This window comes from Leptinotarsa decemlineata, unplaced genomic scaffold (assembly GCF_025532065.1).
Source record: "Leptinotarsa decemlineata unplaced genomic scaffold, Ldec_3_MD MMD2_tig00026358_RagTag_RagTag, whole genome shotgun sequence".
Lineage (NCBI taxonomy): Eukaryota > Metazoa > Arthropoda > Insecta > Coleoptera > Chrysomelidae > Leptinotarsa > Leptinotarsa decemlineata.
The window spans coordinates 5,557,079-5,577,596 of NW_027412703.1; the positions used below are offsets into that span (position 1 = coordinate 5,557,079).

At 35.5% G+C, this 20,518-nt stretch overlaps 1 protein-coding gene across 1 annotated transcript; it reads right to left on the bottom strand.

Annotated features, from left to right (window-relative positions):
* Positions 1–19,296: 19,296 nt before the first annotated feature.
* On the bottom strand, positions 19,297–20,226 carry LOC141486529 (uncharacterized). Its single transcript, XM_074184656.1, has one exon. The coding sequence runs from the start codon at positions 20,224–20,226 to the stop codon at positions 19,297–19,299; it is 930 nt and encodes a 309-aa protein (XP_074040757.1).
* Positions 20,227–20,518: the final 292 nt, after the last annotated feature.

Here is a 20,518-nt window from a genome sequence, read left to right on the forward strand (position 1 = left end):
ATTGAAATTAAAAAAATGTAAAAATGTATTCATCTGAGTCATAACCTTCAAATACTTCTTCTTGTCGTTCTTCTTCTTGGTCTTCTTCTTCTTCTTGATCTTCTTCTTCTTCTCGATGTTCATCCTGGGTGTAGGTAAACTGCGTTAAGAGTGATGTATAGCATGTTTCCTCGTTGGTATCAATTGAATCCTCCACTATTGATGATTCAACATTAGAACATGACTGACCTTGGCAATGTGTACATGCCAGAGAACACAACAGTCCAACTTTTTTACAACCACATTTAGCGCTGCATCCCTTTTTACAGTTGCAAAAAATTGTGGTCAGCAGTTTTTGAAGTGCAGGTGGGAGTAAAGTCTGTATAGGTTCTAATGCATTGTCGAACAACTTCCAACCCCAGTCTTTTCGGTCTAGCTGATAACCAAGCTACATTCGAACTTGGTAATATACTCGGAAAAGATGTTGATGGGCAGCAACTGAGGTTGGAGGAAGACAAGCTAATTGCACCTGTTTCTTATTTTTAGTGTTTTTTACGAAACATGCATATCGATACTTATCTAAGCAAGTGGTTCTTTTCGGAGCTTTGTACATAGAAAGAAGAAACTGAATCCCGTTAGTGATAATTTCTTGTTGAGTCGAAGTACTTTTTTTGAAAACTTCAGCACATTGAACTAAATCTTGTTTATCAAACATTTTAAAGACTGTTGCTTTACCCCTTCTGGAAAATGCATACGTCGTATCACAATCAGTTATTGCGTGTAAAAATAGTACATGATTTTGACTTGCAAAAGTAGATAAACTTTTTGACGAATATATTTTGGTTTGACTTCGAGTATTTCCTGGCTTTATAAAGAAAATCGTTTTTTCAGGTAGAGTTCGAGCAGTAAGAAGTACGAGTAAGTCTACATCTTCACCAACAACAATAGTTGCATTTGTCAAATTAAATTGCTCTATAGCTGTTTCAATAATCAGTACGTCGGCATCGTTATTAGCCTGTTTAACCAATATATTTTCGCCAAAAAACTCATCATTCAACATTGAAATGAACCGAGATTTGTTGTGAGTATTCGCAAGAAATTTCTGTTGACTGGTAGGAACTGTCATAAGTTCATCAAATAGAATATCGGAAGATGAAGATGTTGCTAAAGTTCGACGACGTTGTTCCACAGCTTTAATATTTCTCGTGCAATCATCGTAGCCATCAAATACGACCGTAATTCTGGCACCAAAATGTCTACGTACATACTGAACTTTATCTAAAATAATACTAAATGTTTCTTCACTATCCCACACAACACGATGTAGTAAGTATCCACCGCCAATGATTTATGTCGTATTAGTATTGTTAATTTCAATATTGACCTGTTGGAAACAATCGTTAATGGCAGATTTCTGTGTTTTACGCATCCCGAGGTAATCAAACAACGATAAAGAGTAGGGAGCCAGTTCATGTTCAAAATATTTCTCAATTTCATCTTGAAATGCTGCAGTAATACTCATGCGCTGGAACAATAATACTAGGTCAACAGGTACTCCTCAAGTGCCAGAAGATGACAGTACTACCAACTGTCGAAAGCGCTCACAGATAATTAATAGAAGATATAAAGCTTCAAATCCTTTTTGAAGAATTTAATATTGAAATACTCAAATAATAGGAAAATTAGTTGCATCAATCAAAATATAAATATATATATATATATATATATATATATATATATATATATATATATATATATATATATATATATATATATATATATATATATATAATATATTTTTATTTATTTATTTATTTATTTATTATGTCCTTAATTGGTTGTTTTTGAAACCAAATTTGTCAAATTTTATTTTTTCACTTCACCACCTCGATTTCAAATTGTAAAAAGAGGCACTGTTTCATTTTCACCATAATCTGATATAAATAATTGGCAGTGCTACGTATCGTTCGTTAAAATTCATCATTAACAGTTTTTGAATAACTTATAAAGTGTATTGTAATAAATAGCTGAAGTTCTCAATAAAGTGATTACAAAAATCGATGAAAAAACGAGAGGTCTCTATTAGAAAAAAATAAGTTGATGATGAAATGTAATGAATGAAACGTCGTATTGCAAATCAAATCATATCAAATTATGGCAAATATGAAACAGTATTGGTAGGTCTTTTGCTTTCTCTATATAGTATTTCTGATGATGTCATTAAACGCTGTCGAAATATTGGATACAATATCATAAGATTATTTTTCTGCATGCTGCGTACTCCAATAGTTGAACAAATTTTGTTTTTTATCAGTCAGCAAAGACTAACAATTCAGAATTTTAGTTCGATACTAATGATATATGATGGAATCGGCCGATACTTGATGAAAATCCATAACTAACGTATTCCAAAAACACTTTATTGTGAGATTTTCACTAAATTGTTTTACAAAAATGCAACACGTGTTTCGCCATACAATGGCTTCATCTGGCGTGTCTTTCAACTAATTCTACACATTCAATATTAAATATATATATAGTTTATGGAGTACCTGAATCAAAGTACCCTTAAACGAAGTACCTGAATTTTAAGTAGCTGATATTTTACCTGAGTTTCTAACGAATTAAATTACCTGCACTTATGTTCCATTTTCACCTTTGAAAAAATATATTCAGTAACGGAGAGTTATTGAGTTCTAATTGATCATTCAGTAAATTACCCGAATTCCTGGATCTATTGATTTCTAAACATTCTAGAAGATTAAGTTTCAAACTCTTCTCTTCTAAATGTGGAATTGGTCTTTCTATTTACAAAACTACTCCTATGTTCTTTAATTCGTTGGAAAAATGTTCTTCCTATTTGGCCAATATACAGTTTTGGACAAGAGCCACAAGTCGGCTTATATACTCCTGATCTATCCGACACCAAAGTTTTGTCCTTATTGTTTTTAATAAATTTACTTAGGTTATTATTCGTTCTATAAGCTACGTTTACGCCTTCTTTCTTCAAAAAACGGGCAATATTCCTGTTTGTTTCCCCACATATGTCAATGAGTTTTGATATTTTGTTTCATTGGTCTTGTCACAAAAGTCCACTATGATTTCGAAAGCATTATTTACGAATTTGAACTCACCCTGTAAAGCAATATTTATATTATGACATAAATGACATGCTGTTTCTACTTATGACATAACAATCTGTTAAATCGTTACTCAACTTGTTACTACAACTTGAATATAATTAATTCGCAAGGAAAGTTTGAGAAAGAAAGAATCAATTAATTTCATCCATGAACAATGGGTGATGGTTAACACTGGCAAATGTCGATAATTCATACGCACCCATAACAATTATCGATACACCCTGGTGTTGCATGCAGGACGTTGGAACAAACTACGTGCATGTTTCGGAAAAGTAATTGCACATTCACTTTGCTCCACACTCCTACGAGTTTGGGTGTTAAAAGCTATGAATCTGTTAAGCTATTTCGTTCTCAACTTTCGACTAAACTTATGAGATGGTGGACTTCATGAACGTTTCATGGGATTCATTATCTCCGATATTTGCCAAGGTGAGGTGTTAACTATCGTCATGTTATTTTATTAGAAATTTTGAAAAAAGTGTGGATGTTTACAATTACAATAGATAATTCAATAAAACGTGAACCAAATAACTCTTTTTCTCCACAATGCTCGTTGAAAAAAACTGAAAAAAGAAACAAAAACTGCACTTGTCGTATAAAGGAATTTTACCAGGTTTCCATTGATTCCATGATTCCAAATCTATGAAAGAACAAATTAAATCAAAATGAATAGCTAAAATATAAATTATAGTAAGCAGTATAACTTGAAATGAGAAAACAATGAAACGAATAAAAATAATCAAGATGAATGATGGAAATGACCATAGAGTAAAAAAAAATAGAAAGGATAAAAATTAAAATGAGCAAAAAAATTTAAAAAAGTTTCCAGTTATTTCGCGACTTTTCGATTGTTAGTATCTGAGAGAATTTATCTGGTTAAAGCTGGAATGATCCTGCAACCGTGTTAGGAATCACACGTTAAAAATGTGTGATTCCTAACACGGTCCTTAGCTCGCACAAGTTTCTCAACTTCTGAGAGTTGTCGTTCGTATGGGGGCGGCAGCTGATCAATGGAAAAACAGATTTCAAACAATCATCTGTCGTTCAGACAGGTTGAAACCTAGCTCCCTTACCCTTGCGGCTGATTTTTGTCAGTTTGTCAGAAGGACAAATGGGTTCAAGCTGGACAGTAAAAGTCAGTAAATCCATAAGTACACATAGTAAAAATGAATTTAGGACAAGTAGATAGGCAATATTGTGGAATTAATTTTTATATAGCTTGAAAATGGTTTTAATAGCTATAACATTTAAATATTAGATTAGATCAGATTAGACGTATTGTAAAACTAGTAGATAAGGCAAATTGTAAATTCATTTCAAGACATCGAAGGTGTAGTATACCTGTATGTGTGGTACAACTGTATGGTGTACCTATAGAGAATAAATAGGATTAGCCTTGCAAAAGTTTTTCCAGTTTAATATTTCTCTTGAAGATGATCACTTGGTAACTGAAACACGTGACGAGGTGTTGAAAATAACGATTTGGTGTTGGAAAGAAACTCCAGTAATATTTATTACTACACACCGACCAAGCGTCTCCGTTTCATTCAAGTTGGAGCACAGCTCCCTTACTCTTTTAGCCTATTTATGGGTTCATGATATTGGGGATATCGATAAGTCCTCACACATCAGTACCGTCCTTCACGGGGTACTCCTACCTGGCTGGGGTGGGATGGATGAAAAATCTATTCGTCCGTTAACGGAGGACATGAGGGCCTCATTTGACAGAGTGTCGGGGCATCTCGGGAGGGGTCGTCTACAGCATAATCTACAGCGTATAGCTGTTTCGCACGAACCAAGGAGTATTCACAATCATCCTCATCAACTTGTTTTGCAATTCTCCAGAATGGAGATATTAGACGGAGCCGCTTGTCCCCAGACGCCTGAAGCACACATGATGACTGGCTTGAACATCGTATTGTAGATGGTATATTTGTTTTTCAGATTCATTTTGGATTTTCTGTTGATAAGAGGGTACATACTAGCTATCCGACCCTAGATCTTTCATTTAACGCACGTAATGTGCAGGTTCCAAGTGAGCCTACGATCTATTAGAAGGCCGAAATACTTTATCCGCGCTTGCCAGTCGATTTCCCTTCCAGAGATTCTCACTTTTCTGGCCGCAGAAGATTTCAATCTTCATTCCCATGGTTATCGCCTGAGTCTTGTCCGAGTTCACTCGGATCTTCCAATCAAGGTACCACCGCTCGAGGTCGTCCAATGCACGTTGCATGTAGACGACACCGAGCTCTCGACCCATGGAAGACGAGAGGAGAGACGTGTAATCGGCGTATAGGGATATCTTCACACGCTCAGACCTTGGAAGGTCACCGGTGTAAAGTGAGTACAACATCAAAGATAGCACGGCCCCTGTGGCACTCCTGCAAGGATCTCTCCTGTTGTCAGACAGAGAGCCCTCTACTCTAACCTGAAATGTTCTGTCTTTCAGGAAAGACCCAATCCACCGGATCAGGCCCCGAGGCAGATCAAACACGATTAATTTGTGCAGAAGACCTTCATGCCATACACGGTCGAAGGCCTTCTAGATGTCTGACAGTACAATGTGCAATTTTTTATTAGTGTTCAACTCGTGGATGGTGTTTTGAACTAGCCTTAGAGCCTGTAACTCAGTGAAGTATTCTCTTCTGAAGCCAAATTGTTCATCAGGCAGAAATTTCGGTCCTCAACTCCTTCGTTGAGCCTTTGGAGAACGACTCTTTCAGCCAGCTTATCTGCCGACGAGAGTAGACTGATCGGGCAATAGTTCTGTAGGAACAGCAGATTCTGACCCTGTTTTGGGATCATGATGACGATCGCATGCTTCCATCTTCTGGGGAAGTGTCTGAGGGCCAACGAACTGTTTATGATGTTCAGAAGGTTCTAAACGCAGTTTTCTGGGAGCCTCTTCAATAACTTGTTGGTTATTGAGTTGAACCCCGGAGCTTTCTTGGCCTTTGCGGCCCTGATGTAACCCTTCAGTTCTTCCACAAAAGCTGGACGGATGTTATCATCGTCATCTTCCCTGAGGATACGGTGAACCAAGTCTTCCAACAGCATATCGCGGTCGATGTCGTCATCGCGTCAACGTTAAGTTGAAACTGACGTCCCATCGTGTCGTCATTACTACAGAAAAGGTTCCAAACAGTGTATCACAAGTACAATTATATCAAGCAAAAAAAACTGAAATAAAATTACAGTGAAATAGAATAGGAGTAAAAAATAGAGCAATCAAGCAAAAATAGAAAATATGGAGATTCCAAGCCAAGTTAGGTCACGACGTTTCGATTGTTGATATCCACAATCGTCTTCAGGTGATGACTGGAATAATTTCTGCAAGAGATGACTATTTACGATTCATTTGAGTACTTCCATTTATCTCCTCTTTTCTCTTTTTGCTTCACCGGTTTAGCAGGAGATAATCGTTTGGTGGGAGTTGGCCATTTTTTGCCTAATTATGGGTTTCCATATTTGCGTATTGCTACGCTGACTTGGCTGAATACATTGTTGGACAACATGTTTGCGGCTTCTTCGAATTCCTTCCTAAACCAGTGTTCTTCCCTGTGTATGATCTCAGCTTGGGGCAGCTCGATGTTATGTTGATGTATCCAAACATGCTCTGCTATTCCTGATTTATTGGTTTCCCCTCGCTATATGTGTATCTTGTGCTTGGCAATGCGAACTTTCGATGGCCTCTTAGTTTCACCGATATAGGATTTTCTGCACTCACAGAGTAACCGGTAAATGCAATTATTGAAATCGCGATCCGCGTTTGGTGGCCTGGTTTTCGTGAGGCTACAACGGATAGTGTTTTCGGATCTTAAGCAGGTTCTGATGTTGTATTCGGGCCTAATTCTTCATATCTTTTCCGATAATCCTCTGATGTAGGAAAGTGCAAGTACTGGTTGTGACGGCTTCTCTTCCTTGCGAGGTTCTTGCTGTCTTTTAGCCAAAGTCTGTTCCACCATCGCTTTGGAGTAGCCATTCTGTTGAAGATCATGTTTGATGTTGTCCATTTCCTTCTCGAGACCTTCCTTCGTAATACAGATCCCGAAAGCTCGGTCTGATAGAGTTCTGATGATCTCTCTTTTAGTCGATTGGTGGTGGCTGGATTAGTGGTTCAGAAACTGTCTCGTATAAGTGGGTTTTTGGTATACAGATGTTTTCCATCTGTTTTTCACATAGGGAAGAAAAGCTTCACCTTTGACTCGCCTAGCTGGGTTGCTTTGTGATGTTCTCTCCTGAGTCGTATGGCCCGCTCGAATTCTCTTTCACTGTGCCCATTACGTTTGAATGCATTTTTCAGATGATTTACTTCTTCAGGCAGACCTTCAGGTTCACAGATTTAAAACCAACGTTTTAATTATCCCTCTCTTTCATTGTTGCTGGTGGTTCGAGTTTTTGTTCAGGTATCTCTCTGTGTGCGTTGGTTTTCTGTACATTCGGTGGCCCTCACGTCTGTTCACAAGAACATCCAAGAAGGCTAGATTCCCTTGAGATTCTCCTTCCACTGTGAATTGATGTTTTTGGGTTGAGCGAGTTGAGATGTAGTAGAAAATCTGTTCTATTCATGATTAAAAATAACGACAATACAACTATGAATGATATAAACGGTTGAATGAATAATAATCAAAAAGAAACTTTATACTTGTTTCGGAGCGGTGAAACAAGGATAGTAATACATAAAAAATGAATAAACATATGAACAATCTTACGAAAGTCTAAACAATTTTCAAATTTTTTGATGTGAAACATCTATGGCCGCACGTTAAACCGATTGCTGGCGTGGTAACGCATATCGTGGCGACGGATCGTCATGCGTAAGCGACTATGCGATTCCCTTCCCACTGATTCGGCGTTACGTAGTTGTGTTCAATACACTCCCGCCAAATGGACAGCTCCCCCTGAAAACCAATGAAGTTGAGAGAGGGAAGAGGGGATATGTGAAAGCAGTCGAATGACCTATATATAGTCAGATCTCGAAGGAATAAGTCCAGTTATCACCCGAAGACGATTGTTGATAATAACAATGGAAACGTCATGAAGTAAAGTGGTTTGGAATCTTTTACATTTATATTTTGAATTTTCATTTCTTGTTAATATTTTTTTAATTTTTTCAGCTCGTGTTAATATTTATTTTTTTCTTTGTTTTTTTTCGTTGTTGCGTGTATGTTATTTCATTGTAATTTCATTTTTTTGCTTGATAAAATTGTTTCTTCAACAAATCTTTTTAATTTTTTTAGAAATTTTTTCAGGGATTTCAAATCAATTTATATTATATTAGACAATGGAAGTCCAAACTGATGAAATGCACCACCACCGTGTTAGGAATCACACGGTAAAAGGTAAGACCTCGTTAATCCTTAGCTCGCACAAGTTTCGACTTCTGAGGGTTGTCGTTCATAGGGGTGCGACAGCTGGTTAACGGAAAAACAGATTTCAAACAGATTTAAACCACGAAACATAGTCAACCACCTTCAAACAAACATTTTCTAAATATTTTAGTACCCAACAATCATCACGGGGGTCGAAAAACATTATTACTGATGTTTGGGCTCACCTTATTATTTTAAACGTATCCTACACTCCACACATTTGCTTACACACAGAAGCACACATACGATACATAATAATAGGTTTGTTCTGGTTCAACGAAATTCAGGTTCTAGGACGTCAGGATCATGCGCAGTTGATATAGAGCGTTCTGGTTTATTGAGAATAATTTCGGACTGATGAATCCTCTGTTCTGCGAAATCATCCTAAACTGTTTTGAACCGTCCCGAATCGTTCTTGCTCTCGAGGCTGAACTGTTGAGAACTGTTCCCGTTGCTCATGTGCATTCATATGAAAATTTGTTTGGGCTATTTGGTAGGATGATTTTTTTATTTATTTGATTTGAATAATTGATGATTGAGGTTAAATAACATTTGAACTGACTATAAGGATACACTACATAACAAAATGGAAATGATTAGTAGTATTTTCTCGTCTTCATCTCTACATATATATGATATGTGGCACAGTGGTCTCCTCAAAAGCGTTCTAGTTTAAACAAGTGACTATTTCGGACTGTTTGAGATATTTTGCCTGTACGCATCATGTTTTGCACTGTTTCCAAACAGTTTCAGATGTTAGAACCAGAACAAATCTAATAGGATATATACATAGTTCAATAAGTTTCACAAACCAGATTACATTTCAGAAAAATTTAGATTTTTTTCCCTTCGAAAATGTCACTAATTCAACTTCTAGGTGTTTTTTTGAAAAACATCTAATAGGGTTTTCTGAACAGAAAAAACTGTTGACGCTGGTTATTTTATATGAAAAAGAGTTGTATAGTTTCGGTGCAATATAAGGAAAACATCTTCATCCAAAAGATTCTGACATGAAAGGTTTAATATACTTTTGATTGCTTGTATCGGTGAGTTTGTTCTATATTTCAGGTCTTCATCTTCGGATAGCTTCTTCTGTATAATTTGAAGTGGTTCTTTGACAGGAACATTAGTGTAGAGGCTTTCCACGTCGAAACTGATCAGTTGATCCTGCTCTTTGACTTCGATTTCCCCTAGTAGTTCAACGGAATGCCTTGAATTTTTCACAAAAGATGATGTTTTACCTTGCAGTGGATTAATTATTGGTAGTAAAAATCTGGACAAGTTCTGAGTGGCTGAATCTCTGGAGCTAATGATTGGTCTGAGCGGAACATCCTTTTTGTGGATTTTGGGTAGTCCATACAAGTGAGGGGGCTTACTGTGGTGCGGTGTTAGCGATGATCTCTCTTTTTTCGAAAAATAGACTTGGTGTTTTTTCAAAATCTGCTACAACTTTCTTCCAATTGATGCAGTAGGGTCTCTTACGTTCTTTGTGTATTTTCTTTTCTGAAACACCTCTTCGATCTTCTGTTCGTAGAGATCAGTATTCATCACAACAGTAGCGTTTCCCTTATCTGCAGGTAAGATCTGGATGGTGTTGTCTCTACGTAGTCCATTCAGGGCTCTTCGTTCTTCATTGCTGATATTAGAGGTTGAAACTGGTTCTCGATCTAGCTGTTCTCTGATTTTCATCTGAATTCTTCTACCTCGATCTGATCAATAAGGGAACTGTTGGACTTTACTGAAGTTATTATTTCCAAAGTGGGCACAGATGTTGGTGCAATGGCGAAGTTTAGACCTTTCCTCAACCAGGATTCCTCAATGTCCGTGAGCAGGCGGGAACTCATGTTGATGACGTTGGCGGCTTCATAGTTGTCCTGTTCTCGTTCTGCATTTGGGCATTGGTTCCTCGCCAACTTTGCCCACTTCCTGTTGTGTGTATTCTCCATGTCTTGTCGGATCTTCAAGTACGTGCTTTCAGTTTTGGCAAAGATTGGTCCATGATCTTCTTCCAAGGTCTCTCTTAATTTTTATTTTTCATTTTTTGCTATTAATATTTTGATTATTTTTTATTTTTTAATTTTCAGCTTGTATTAATGTTTCAATTTTTTTTTATTTTTTTGGTTGTTGCTTGTATGTTAGTTCTTTGTAATTTCAGTTTTTTGTTTAATAAAATTGTATTTTTTGGTTCATCTTTTTAATTTTTCACAGATTCTTTCAGGGATTTCAAATCAATTTATATTATATTAGAACTGGAAGTCCGAACTGATGAAATACACTACGAAACATTGTCAATCACCTTCAAACCGGAAAATAGCCTTCATACAATTATCATTATTATTATTGGAAAGGATAAGACGAATTCAGTTGACATTAAAATTGCCTTCCAATTCCTGTTTCAGTTGCCACCCAACCAATTCACACCTAGAAGACTCGCGGTGCAGGTAAAACTTTCGTTTTTATTGGCTTTCATTTTCCACTGACCGCTCTCAGTCAACCACCCTTGGGGAAGATCAGGTACCGTTCAGGTCGACGAACTTGAAGAGGCGAAATCCCCACGTATCTTCAAGTGTATCTCGCTATTGTTTGGGTCAGTTTTAAATGCTACAAGAGCACGCCTTGATTTAGCGACGGGGTTACGTAAAATAAATTATGATAATGGAACAATGCTGAAAGGTACATGCATTTTGCAACACGTATGCTGTGTGCAACTGTGGAGCAGAGAGATATCACCGTATTCTATGTTAAATTTAGTACACAGTGAGATATGGTGACTTTTTGAGGATGGAGATATCTCTATGTTGAAATAATATTCATGCTTTGATGGAAATAGAAAAATATTTTCAGATTCAAGCCTATTCCAGTTTGATTTTAGGTTGCAAATATATAAGTTTCATAATATGCATTGTGAATTTCCCGACACGAGAAGCTTGGTAACATTTGATGAACATTTCAAGAAAAATATTCAAAATTTATCGACTTCATTGAATTGTATCACAGTATGAGGGGTGTCAGCATCATACAGGGTGATTCAAATTCGACCCCCACATTGGGATCTCCTAAACTACAGAAGATACGTCGTAGTTTAAATTGGGTCAAAGTTGCGTTTTTTGTGAGTAACAAAATACTAGAAGTGGTTTCGAATTGAGGTGAAAGTAACCAGATTCAATTCAATGCCACTGACTGTCCTTATTTCAAGGAGAAAATACTGACCCTCCACAAATCAATGAATGCCTTGAGAAAAAACCAAAGTATGTCTTCAATATCGCTCTATGTAGGTCTTTTTGGTGATTCTGATGTTGGAAACTCTTTGAGTTTCGAATAGATTTGTAGTATGATTTTCCTTGTTCGATATGATACAAGTTCAACCTTTAAAGATGCCGTTATTGTGGTTCCAAATGTATATTTCGAGTGGTCCAACGAAAAGTATGCACCTTGCTTTTCTCCTTTTTTTGTAACTTAACGCAAAAATGCTCGGACAGGTCAATTTTGCTTTTGAGGGGGACACATTTTAGATGTATTTTTCTACCTGTGCCTTCAACCCCCTAGCGAGGGTGAGTAACAACCCTAAAATTTCAAATGGAAAGTGGGGTCGAGTGATATATCATTTGAAAGGGCACAAAATTATCTTTCCAATGATACCCAATTTGTTGTATTTACTTGCATGGTTATAAAAAAAGCAAGAACATTTACTCGATATTTTTGGTGAAAATGCGGAAAAAACGGCATTTTTATCACCACTACATTCCTCAATTTCTCTCGTGCGTTTTTTGGTTCAAATAACAACAGCAGATAAGTGTACCAAAAGAATTTAGGCAAACGTTCATTGATTCAGTTTGGTTGCTTTTGAAATTATTTCAACTTTACTGTAAAGATGGTTTATTCCATTCCTGAATGAGTTGAAATTGTTGAACTTTATTATCAACATAATAGTTGTGCTAGACTTACTGCTCGCCTCTTTAATAACTGTCATCCCGGGAAAAATGTGAATGATCCGTACGTTGCCAAGTTAGTCCAAAAGTTTATCGATACCGGATCTGTCTGTAATGTGAACCACCAGCCACGGAAATCGATCAGAAATGAAGCAGTGGAAGTCGCTGTTTTGGGACATGTTGAATTGGATCATACTCAAAGTACCCGTCAGCTTGCTGCAGCCTCAGGTGTTTCCCGTTCGTCCATAATACTGATATTGAAAGCCTATAAATTTCATCCGTACAAAATTAAATTAGTACAGGAACTCAATGAAGATGATCCTGATAGAAGGCTGCAATTTTGTGAACAACTGAGCCAGCTACTAATTGATGATCCGCACCTATCATTCAACACGTGCTTTTCCGATGAGAGTACATTTTTTTTTAATGAAGCTGTGAATAGGAATAATTGCCGTTACTGGGATGAGAGTAACCCACACTTATTCCGAGAGGTCCATACCCAGTACCCTCAGAAAATCAATGTCTGGTGTGGCATATTAGGTAGTCATATCGTAGGGCCACTTTTTATTCCTGGGAATTTAACTGGTGAGGTCTACCTGAACATGCTTGAAGATACAATTGATCCTCTCATAACAGAAATAATTGAAAATGACCAAAATCATAATGATGATCGGCTTCATTTCCAGCAAGATGGAGCACCTCCTCACTATGTTGCTCCGGTAAGAGAGTTTTTAGATGACCGGTTTCCTGGACGGTGGATTGGAAGAAGAGGCCCCATCGAATGGCCTGCCAGGTTACCTGATTTATCGCCTTTAGACTTTTTCCTTTGGGGACACTTGAAAAATAAATGTTTTGCTACGCAGCCCGAGTCCAGCAGAAGTATAACACCTGATATGCTACAGAATGTTAGGAATAGATTTGAATAAAAGAGTATCACTGTATGGAAGCAAATGGTCACATTTTCAGTACTTGCTGAAGTAGGATTCTACTAAGTCAATTACACATTTCAAAGTACTGGGTTGTAGTGGTTTTTCTTCATAATACCTACATGTTTGAGTGAAATACAACAAATTAGGTATCATTGGAAAGAGAATTTTGTGCCCTTTCAAATGGTATATCACTCGACCCCACTTTCTATTAAAAATTTTAGAGTTGTTACTCACCCTCGCTAGGGGGTTGAAGGCACAGGTAGAAAAATACATCTAAAATGTGTCCCCTTCAAAAGCATTTTGCGTTAAGTTACTTTCCGAGCATTTTTGCGTTAAGTTACAAAAAAAGGAGAAAAGCAAGGTGCATACTTTTCGTTGGACCACTCTGTATATCATTCACTTATATCTGTGTCATTCACTTCGACGTTTAATAATCGGTTGATTTCTTAACGAAAAATAAAGAATATTTTTGATTGAGTACTTCGTCGAAACCGAATATTATAAATATCATTTTCTTGTTATCTCTTTCTAGGTGTTCTATTTTTTCTTCACTTCTCGATTTTAACCTTCCAGTTTGGTTATTTTAGACTTCGGGCTTTTCACTTTCAGAGAAATGCGTCACTGGCTTCAATTATGCCTTTCAGATCTTTTTCACTATCTATTTCTTCGAAACTATCTTTCATGGTTAGGACATCTCCGCTACCAGACATTTCCTTACTATTAATATGTATTAGATTAGACTAAACTCATATACTTACTATTGATATGCAGTTTTGTTTTTTAATAATTTTTATCGCAAAAAAGGCCTCTTTTGAATTTCCCCCCTTGCCTTTCATTTATTGCAAAGATAAAATTTTGCCAATTTATGTCACTCTTCTGGTAATTATTTGGCACGCTCGGCACGCACTTTTGATGCTCCTTCACACGATCTATATCTTTATTTCTATTCTATTGCCAAGTCAGCTATTGTCATTCAACTTTTAACTCTGGTTGTGTTGAATACGGTCAGTTTTCAAGCACTCATAATTTGATGTTCAACGAATTCCCAAAATTGGTAAGTATGAGTGGTGTAACTAATTGTGGAATTGTGCCTCAAAAAATCGCAGTGTGATTTATATTGAACTATGACAAACCTGAAATCTAGTTCAGAGCAACTCAAACTTAATTGAAGCACCACTCCATAATGAACGCAAATATACAGAAAAAAAAATTAGAATAATAATTGGTAAATATCCCATGAAAAGTTGTTCAAATGGATCTTTATTCATTATAGTCTGGTTTACATGTACTCGATTTAGTGTACTCGTTTTGGTGACATTTTTCAGCCCTGTCCAAAAATTACGACCAAGGTGTCATTCGATTCGTATTTTTGCCTAGAAAGTTTAAGGAAAGGTCCGAAAATGCGCCGATAAAGATTACAAAACTTATAAACAATTAAGTGAAAAAAAATTAGGCTTTAGTTTTTTCTTAATATCGCTGAATAAATTAGATTTTTATGGAATCAGAGGTGAAGCTTTTGAGTTCTTCTCCTCTTATTTGAGTCGGAGACAGCAAAGATTTGTTTTACCCTCGGGCGAAAAATCAGAATTATTGCCTTTAGATATCGGAGTTCCTCAAGGGTCTGTCCTAGGACCAATATTTTTCATTGTTTTTATAAACGATGAACGCAGATGCAGCTATTTTATATGCGGATGACACGACCATTCTGAATGTAGCCCAAGAGGTCGAGGAATTAACTGTAAAAAAATCTGAAACAGTATCGAGAGCTACCAATTGGTTTACAGCAAACAATTTTAAACTAAATACTGAAAAAACAAACGAGTTACTATTCGGAAAATCTGATCAACAAAGCGTGAAATTATTAGGCATCCATATTGACACTAACTTGAATTGGAAAAAACATATTGAGCGATTAGCAGCAAAATTGAATGAAGTAGTTTATCAAATCAGAAAACTTACAGAATTCACCACTTTTGACAGGACACTAACATACTACTACAGTAACTTCTATTCGGTCTTTTCTTACGGCCTTTTAATTTGGGGTAACTCTTCAGATAGTGAGAGAATATTCAAATTGCAGAAAAAAGTCATACGAATAATAGCTCAAGCTGGTTTCAAGGACCACTGCAGACCATTATTTAAAAAATTAAATATATTAACTCTACCAACAGTTTTTATATTACAATGCATGATGTACATTAAATAAAATGAGAATTCACTTTCTCTAAATTCATCATATCACTACTACAACACCAGAAATGAAAATTTATTGAGTATTCCCTACCATAGAATGAAAAGAACTCAGCAGCCAACAAATTATACTGCTCTGAAACTTTTCAATAAATTACCAAATGGACTAAAAAATGCTCCGATAAAAAGATTTAAAGCTGCAGTTATGGAAATTTTACTGTATGATGCTTTCTACAATCTCGACGAATTTTTTGACTTCTCTTTTGATGAAATACAACCATAATCCACCGAAATTGTTAATAATTTTGTTGAAAGTTTCTCAGATACTGTAAATGTCATGTACTGTTTGTCACTAAACTATATGTCGTTTACTTTTTCTATGTTTTACACTGAATCTACGTTCTATACATATACCTCTGTTATGACAACCTTGAATGTACTTTATACATACTTGGGCTAATAAATTATGATTATGATTATGAATGAAAAAATTCATGTAATGTTCGGATACATCAATAAACAATAATCCGCAATAGAAAAAATTTTATACCAATTTTAACGTTAATTATAAATTTGTTAATTGATAACTTTTTCTGAATTGAAAGTTGATATAAAAATCCCTATAATTATTAAACTAAAACCCAGGCATTTTTTTCCTTTGGTAAAGTTATCCTTAATAGGCAAAAAAATAGATTACCTTTGCCAAAATAAAAAAATTGTTATTTTCTATTTTTTTATTAACAATTGAAAATTATAATTTTATAAATAATACATTACAATTTTTTTTTATTTTTTATTGTTTGAGAGTTCAGGAGTTTAAGAAAATTATAAAAGAAATAATTTGTTTGTAACATTTTTTTTTAATAAACAATTAAAAAAATAATAAAATAAAAAGTTTTTTCAAAACCTTAAAGAATAATAGAATTTATGAATGAAAAAATGGTTCCTTAATTTTAATATTCAGTTGCAAAAAACGATTGTTAATTAACAAACGCATTTGTTAGCAACAGAGAAATTTTTTAAGAAAGCTTTTTTTTCTACAAATCATGATTTTTTTCAATTAACATAATGCAAAAAAAAATTCGAATTGCTTATAAACAATGTATTTGTTTATGATAAATTTATTAACAATGGCTGTAAAAAATAAAAAAAAAACATTAATTAGATTTTAGCCATGAGACATTGAAACAATAAAGAATTAGGAAAAAAAATGTTGAAATGTATTTTTTTATAAAATTATAATTTTCAATTATCAATAAAAAATAGAAAATAACAATTTTTTTATTTTGGCAACGGTAATCTATTTTTTTGCCTATTAAGGATAACTTCACCAAAGGAAAAAAATGCCAGTGTTTTAGTTTAATAATTATAGGGATTTTTATATTAACTTTCAATTCAGAAAAAGTTATTAATTAACAAATTTATAATTATAGTTAAAATTGGAATAAAAACTTTTTGACTGCGGATTATTGTTTATTGATGTATCCCAACATTACATGAATTTTTTCATTCCTTAATATTTATTTGAATTGAAGGGGTTATATTTTTTTAATATTTATATTTCATATGTTTGAATAATTTTTTTTTATTTTTATGTCAGAGTGACGAAAGGCGCCGAAGCCAGAGACTACCCGCTTTTGGCTCTATTTTCAGGGCTCTGTAAAAATTATAAATAATCGAGATACAGTTTCGGGAATCGGGACTTTTTTTACGCAAATTCATTGATCTTTTCAAATCATTTTTCAAATTTCCAAAATTTTGGAAATTTTTCGAGATATTAAGAAAAAACCAAAGCCCTATTTTTTTTCACTCAATTGTTTATAACTTTTGTAATTTTTATCGGCGCGTTTTCGGATCTTTCCTTAAACTTTCTAGGCAAAAATAAGTACGAACGAATCGTAATTTTTGGATTGGGCTGAAAAATTTTACAAAAAAAGTACCTACATGTGAAGTAGACTATTATGGATTTAATCATCTAAAAGAACAATTCGTTCAGGCCAGCCTCAACACCCTACACAGTAGGTTAATGGACTGACACCTATCAGAAAACAACTACTCCCCTGGCTAATACCACGAAGGGCGTTGGATTATATCCGACAGGTGTCAGTGCAGGATTCTTCACTGAAGTATGCCCACTGACTATACGTGAAAGATTTCTTTCCTTTTACGAGGAATTGGGCAAATTTGGATATGCAGTTGGTTACCTCGTTCACAGGCAGATGGAGCGACGACAAACCTGTTGTTTGTTGTAGTCTTCAGCTTAGTTCGAGGAATGATACTCTGACGGAATTCGATTTTCAATTATCGGAAATCATCGACTTTATGTTGATGATATACACTACCTTTCACTGACGAGTGGCCAAACAGCCCGAAACCGGTCTGCAAGTGTGTTCCAATAATTGAAAATCTATTGCGGCAGTTGTATCGCCAACAGCATAGGCAGGAATAACTTCAGTGAAGAATCCTGCACTGACACCTGTCGGATATAATCCAACGCCCTTCGTGGTATTAGCCAGGGGAGTAGTTGTTTTCTGATAGGTGTCAGTCCATTAACCTACTGTGTAGGGTGTTGAGGCTGGCCTGAACGAATTGTTCTTTTAGGTGATTTGATTTATAGCCAGTCTTCAAGTATGCCCACTGACTATACGTGAAATATTATGGATTTGTTCAATGAGCCAAAATTAAGATTACCGAATATCTTAGCAGAAAATTTCATATTTGTATTCGAATTTGCTGATATTGAATATCTTCATTTGCTTAGACAATGAATTGTAGTTCCACAGCACAAAAAAATTTACCCTTTGGAAGATTATGTTTTTTAAGGCTTCCAGCTCCACTCCAGAAGTGTATCATAAACGTTTTAAAAATATTTTTCATTTTGAGGGTGTCTTATATTTGTAGATGATATAATTGTTTGGGGGAGGAATCAAGATGAACATGATGAAAGGTCGAGAAAATTTTTTGAAATAGCTCGAAAAAATAATGTTACTCTCAATATAGATAAATGTAGATTTAGACTTAGTGGAATAAGTTTCTTGAGTCATAAACTAACAAAAGATGGATATTTTCCAGACGAAAATGAAATTGCAGCTATAAAAGATATGCCTTTAGCAAAGAATGAAATTAATGAACAGAGATTTTTGGGTATGATTACATATGTCGGTAGATTTATACCAAATTTATGTAATAAATGCAATTTTATGATATAAATAAACCGGTAACAGTCTCGGTTGATGCTTCAAAAGATGGAGTGGGTGCTTGCCTTTTGCGAAATAATCCGCCCTGTGCTTACGCTTCAAAAGCCCTTACGGAAACACAGAAAAATTGGGCCCAAATAGAAAAAGAACTATATGCAATACTCTTTGGGTGCGAAAGTTTTCATGAATTTGTTTTGGTAGAACATTCGTTGTAGAAAGTGATCATAAGCCCTTATTAGGTGTATTTAAAAAGCCTTTGACATCACGTCTTTCGAAATTACAAAAGATGATGATGCAGCTACAAAAATTTGATTTCAAAATAGTTTTTAAACCTGGTGTAAAATACTTAATCAAATTAAAAACGAATTCAAACAATTTCGCCTTTAATGACTTTTCTTGACAGTTATTATTTTTTTTTCATCTGTCTAATTCTCCAACAACCTATGATATTTATCAAACAGCTTATACATAGTGATGAACAATTAACTGATATAAAAAAATACAAATAGAATAAGTAACATTCTCCACCCCCAAGCAGACTTTGCAAGGTGAGTATATCAACTCTTGACTGGAAGAATACACACTTTGGTGACAGGTCTCACATATGTTCCATGTTTATTCCTAATTCGAACAACTCTGATGACTCCATCTTTACCGGAAAACGTTTCTTCTATTTTTCCTATGATCCACTGATTCCTAGGTGCCTTCTCGTCCACAATCAAAACCATGTCTCCAATTCTAATAGGATTAGTTTTGTCATGCCATTTTCGTCTCTGAAGAAGTGTTGGTCTATATTCAATTACCCATCGTTTCCAGTACGTATCTGCCAATGCTTGTGCAATTCTCCATTGCTTTCTGCTAGAAAGCTCCACATTGCCGAATGATCTGACATCACCTCGTCGCAGTAGCAGAAAATGGTTCGGAGTGATAGCTTCTGGTTCGTTTGGATCGACTGATATGTGTGTCAAGGGCCTTGAATTAATAATATATTCAATTTCACTCATCAAGGTTACCAAAACCTTTCCTTTTGGATTGATGGACTTCAAACTGATCTTCAGAGCTGTTTTAATAGATCTTATCATCCTTTCCCAGATTCCACCCATGTGTGGAGCTCCGGGAGGGTTAAATTTCCAATTTATATTTTTAGATGCGACTTCTTCTGAAATCTTTTTCTGGTCTAAGCTTTGGAACCATTTCTTAAGTTCACGTATTGCTCCAACAAAATTGGTTCCGTTATCTGTTATTATCTCCTTTGGTTGACCTCTTCTACACATAAAACGTCGGATAGCAAGTATAGCAGATCTTGTGTCCAAAGATGCCGCGAGTTCAATATGGATTGCACGGAGGGTGAGACAAGTAAAGAGTACGGCGTATCGTTTTTCTACTCTTCTTCCTATTGCAACAGTCATAGGACCAAAAAAGTCAATTTCAACGTATGAAAACGGGAAAGGAAATGCTCCTAACCGCTCGGGAGGCAACAAACCCATTTCTGGAAAAAGAGGTTTGCAATTTCGATTTTTACATTCTTGACAATTTCTGAGGCTCTTCTTTACAGCTACTCGTATATTTATAATCCAATATTTGGAACGAAGATTGTTGACCACTGTCTCCAAACCTATGTGTTTAGATTCTTGATGATACTTATCTATGAGGAGCTCTGTGAATTTGTGCTTTGGATCTAACAGAATAGGGTTTCGCCATTCAAATGATATATCCAATTCTTTCGTATCTGGAATCCTACCGCCCAGGCGTAATATAAAATATTCGTCCAAGAAGGCA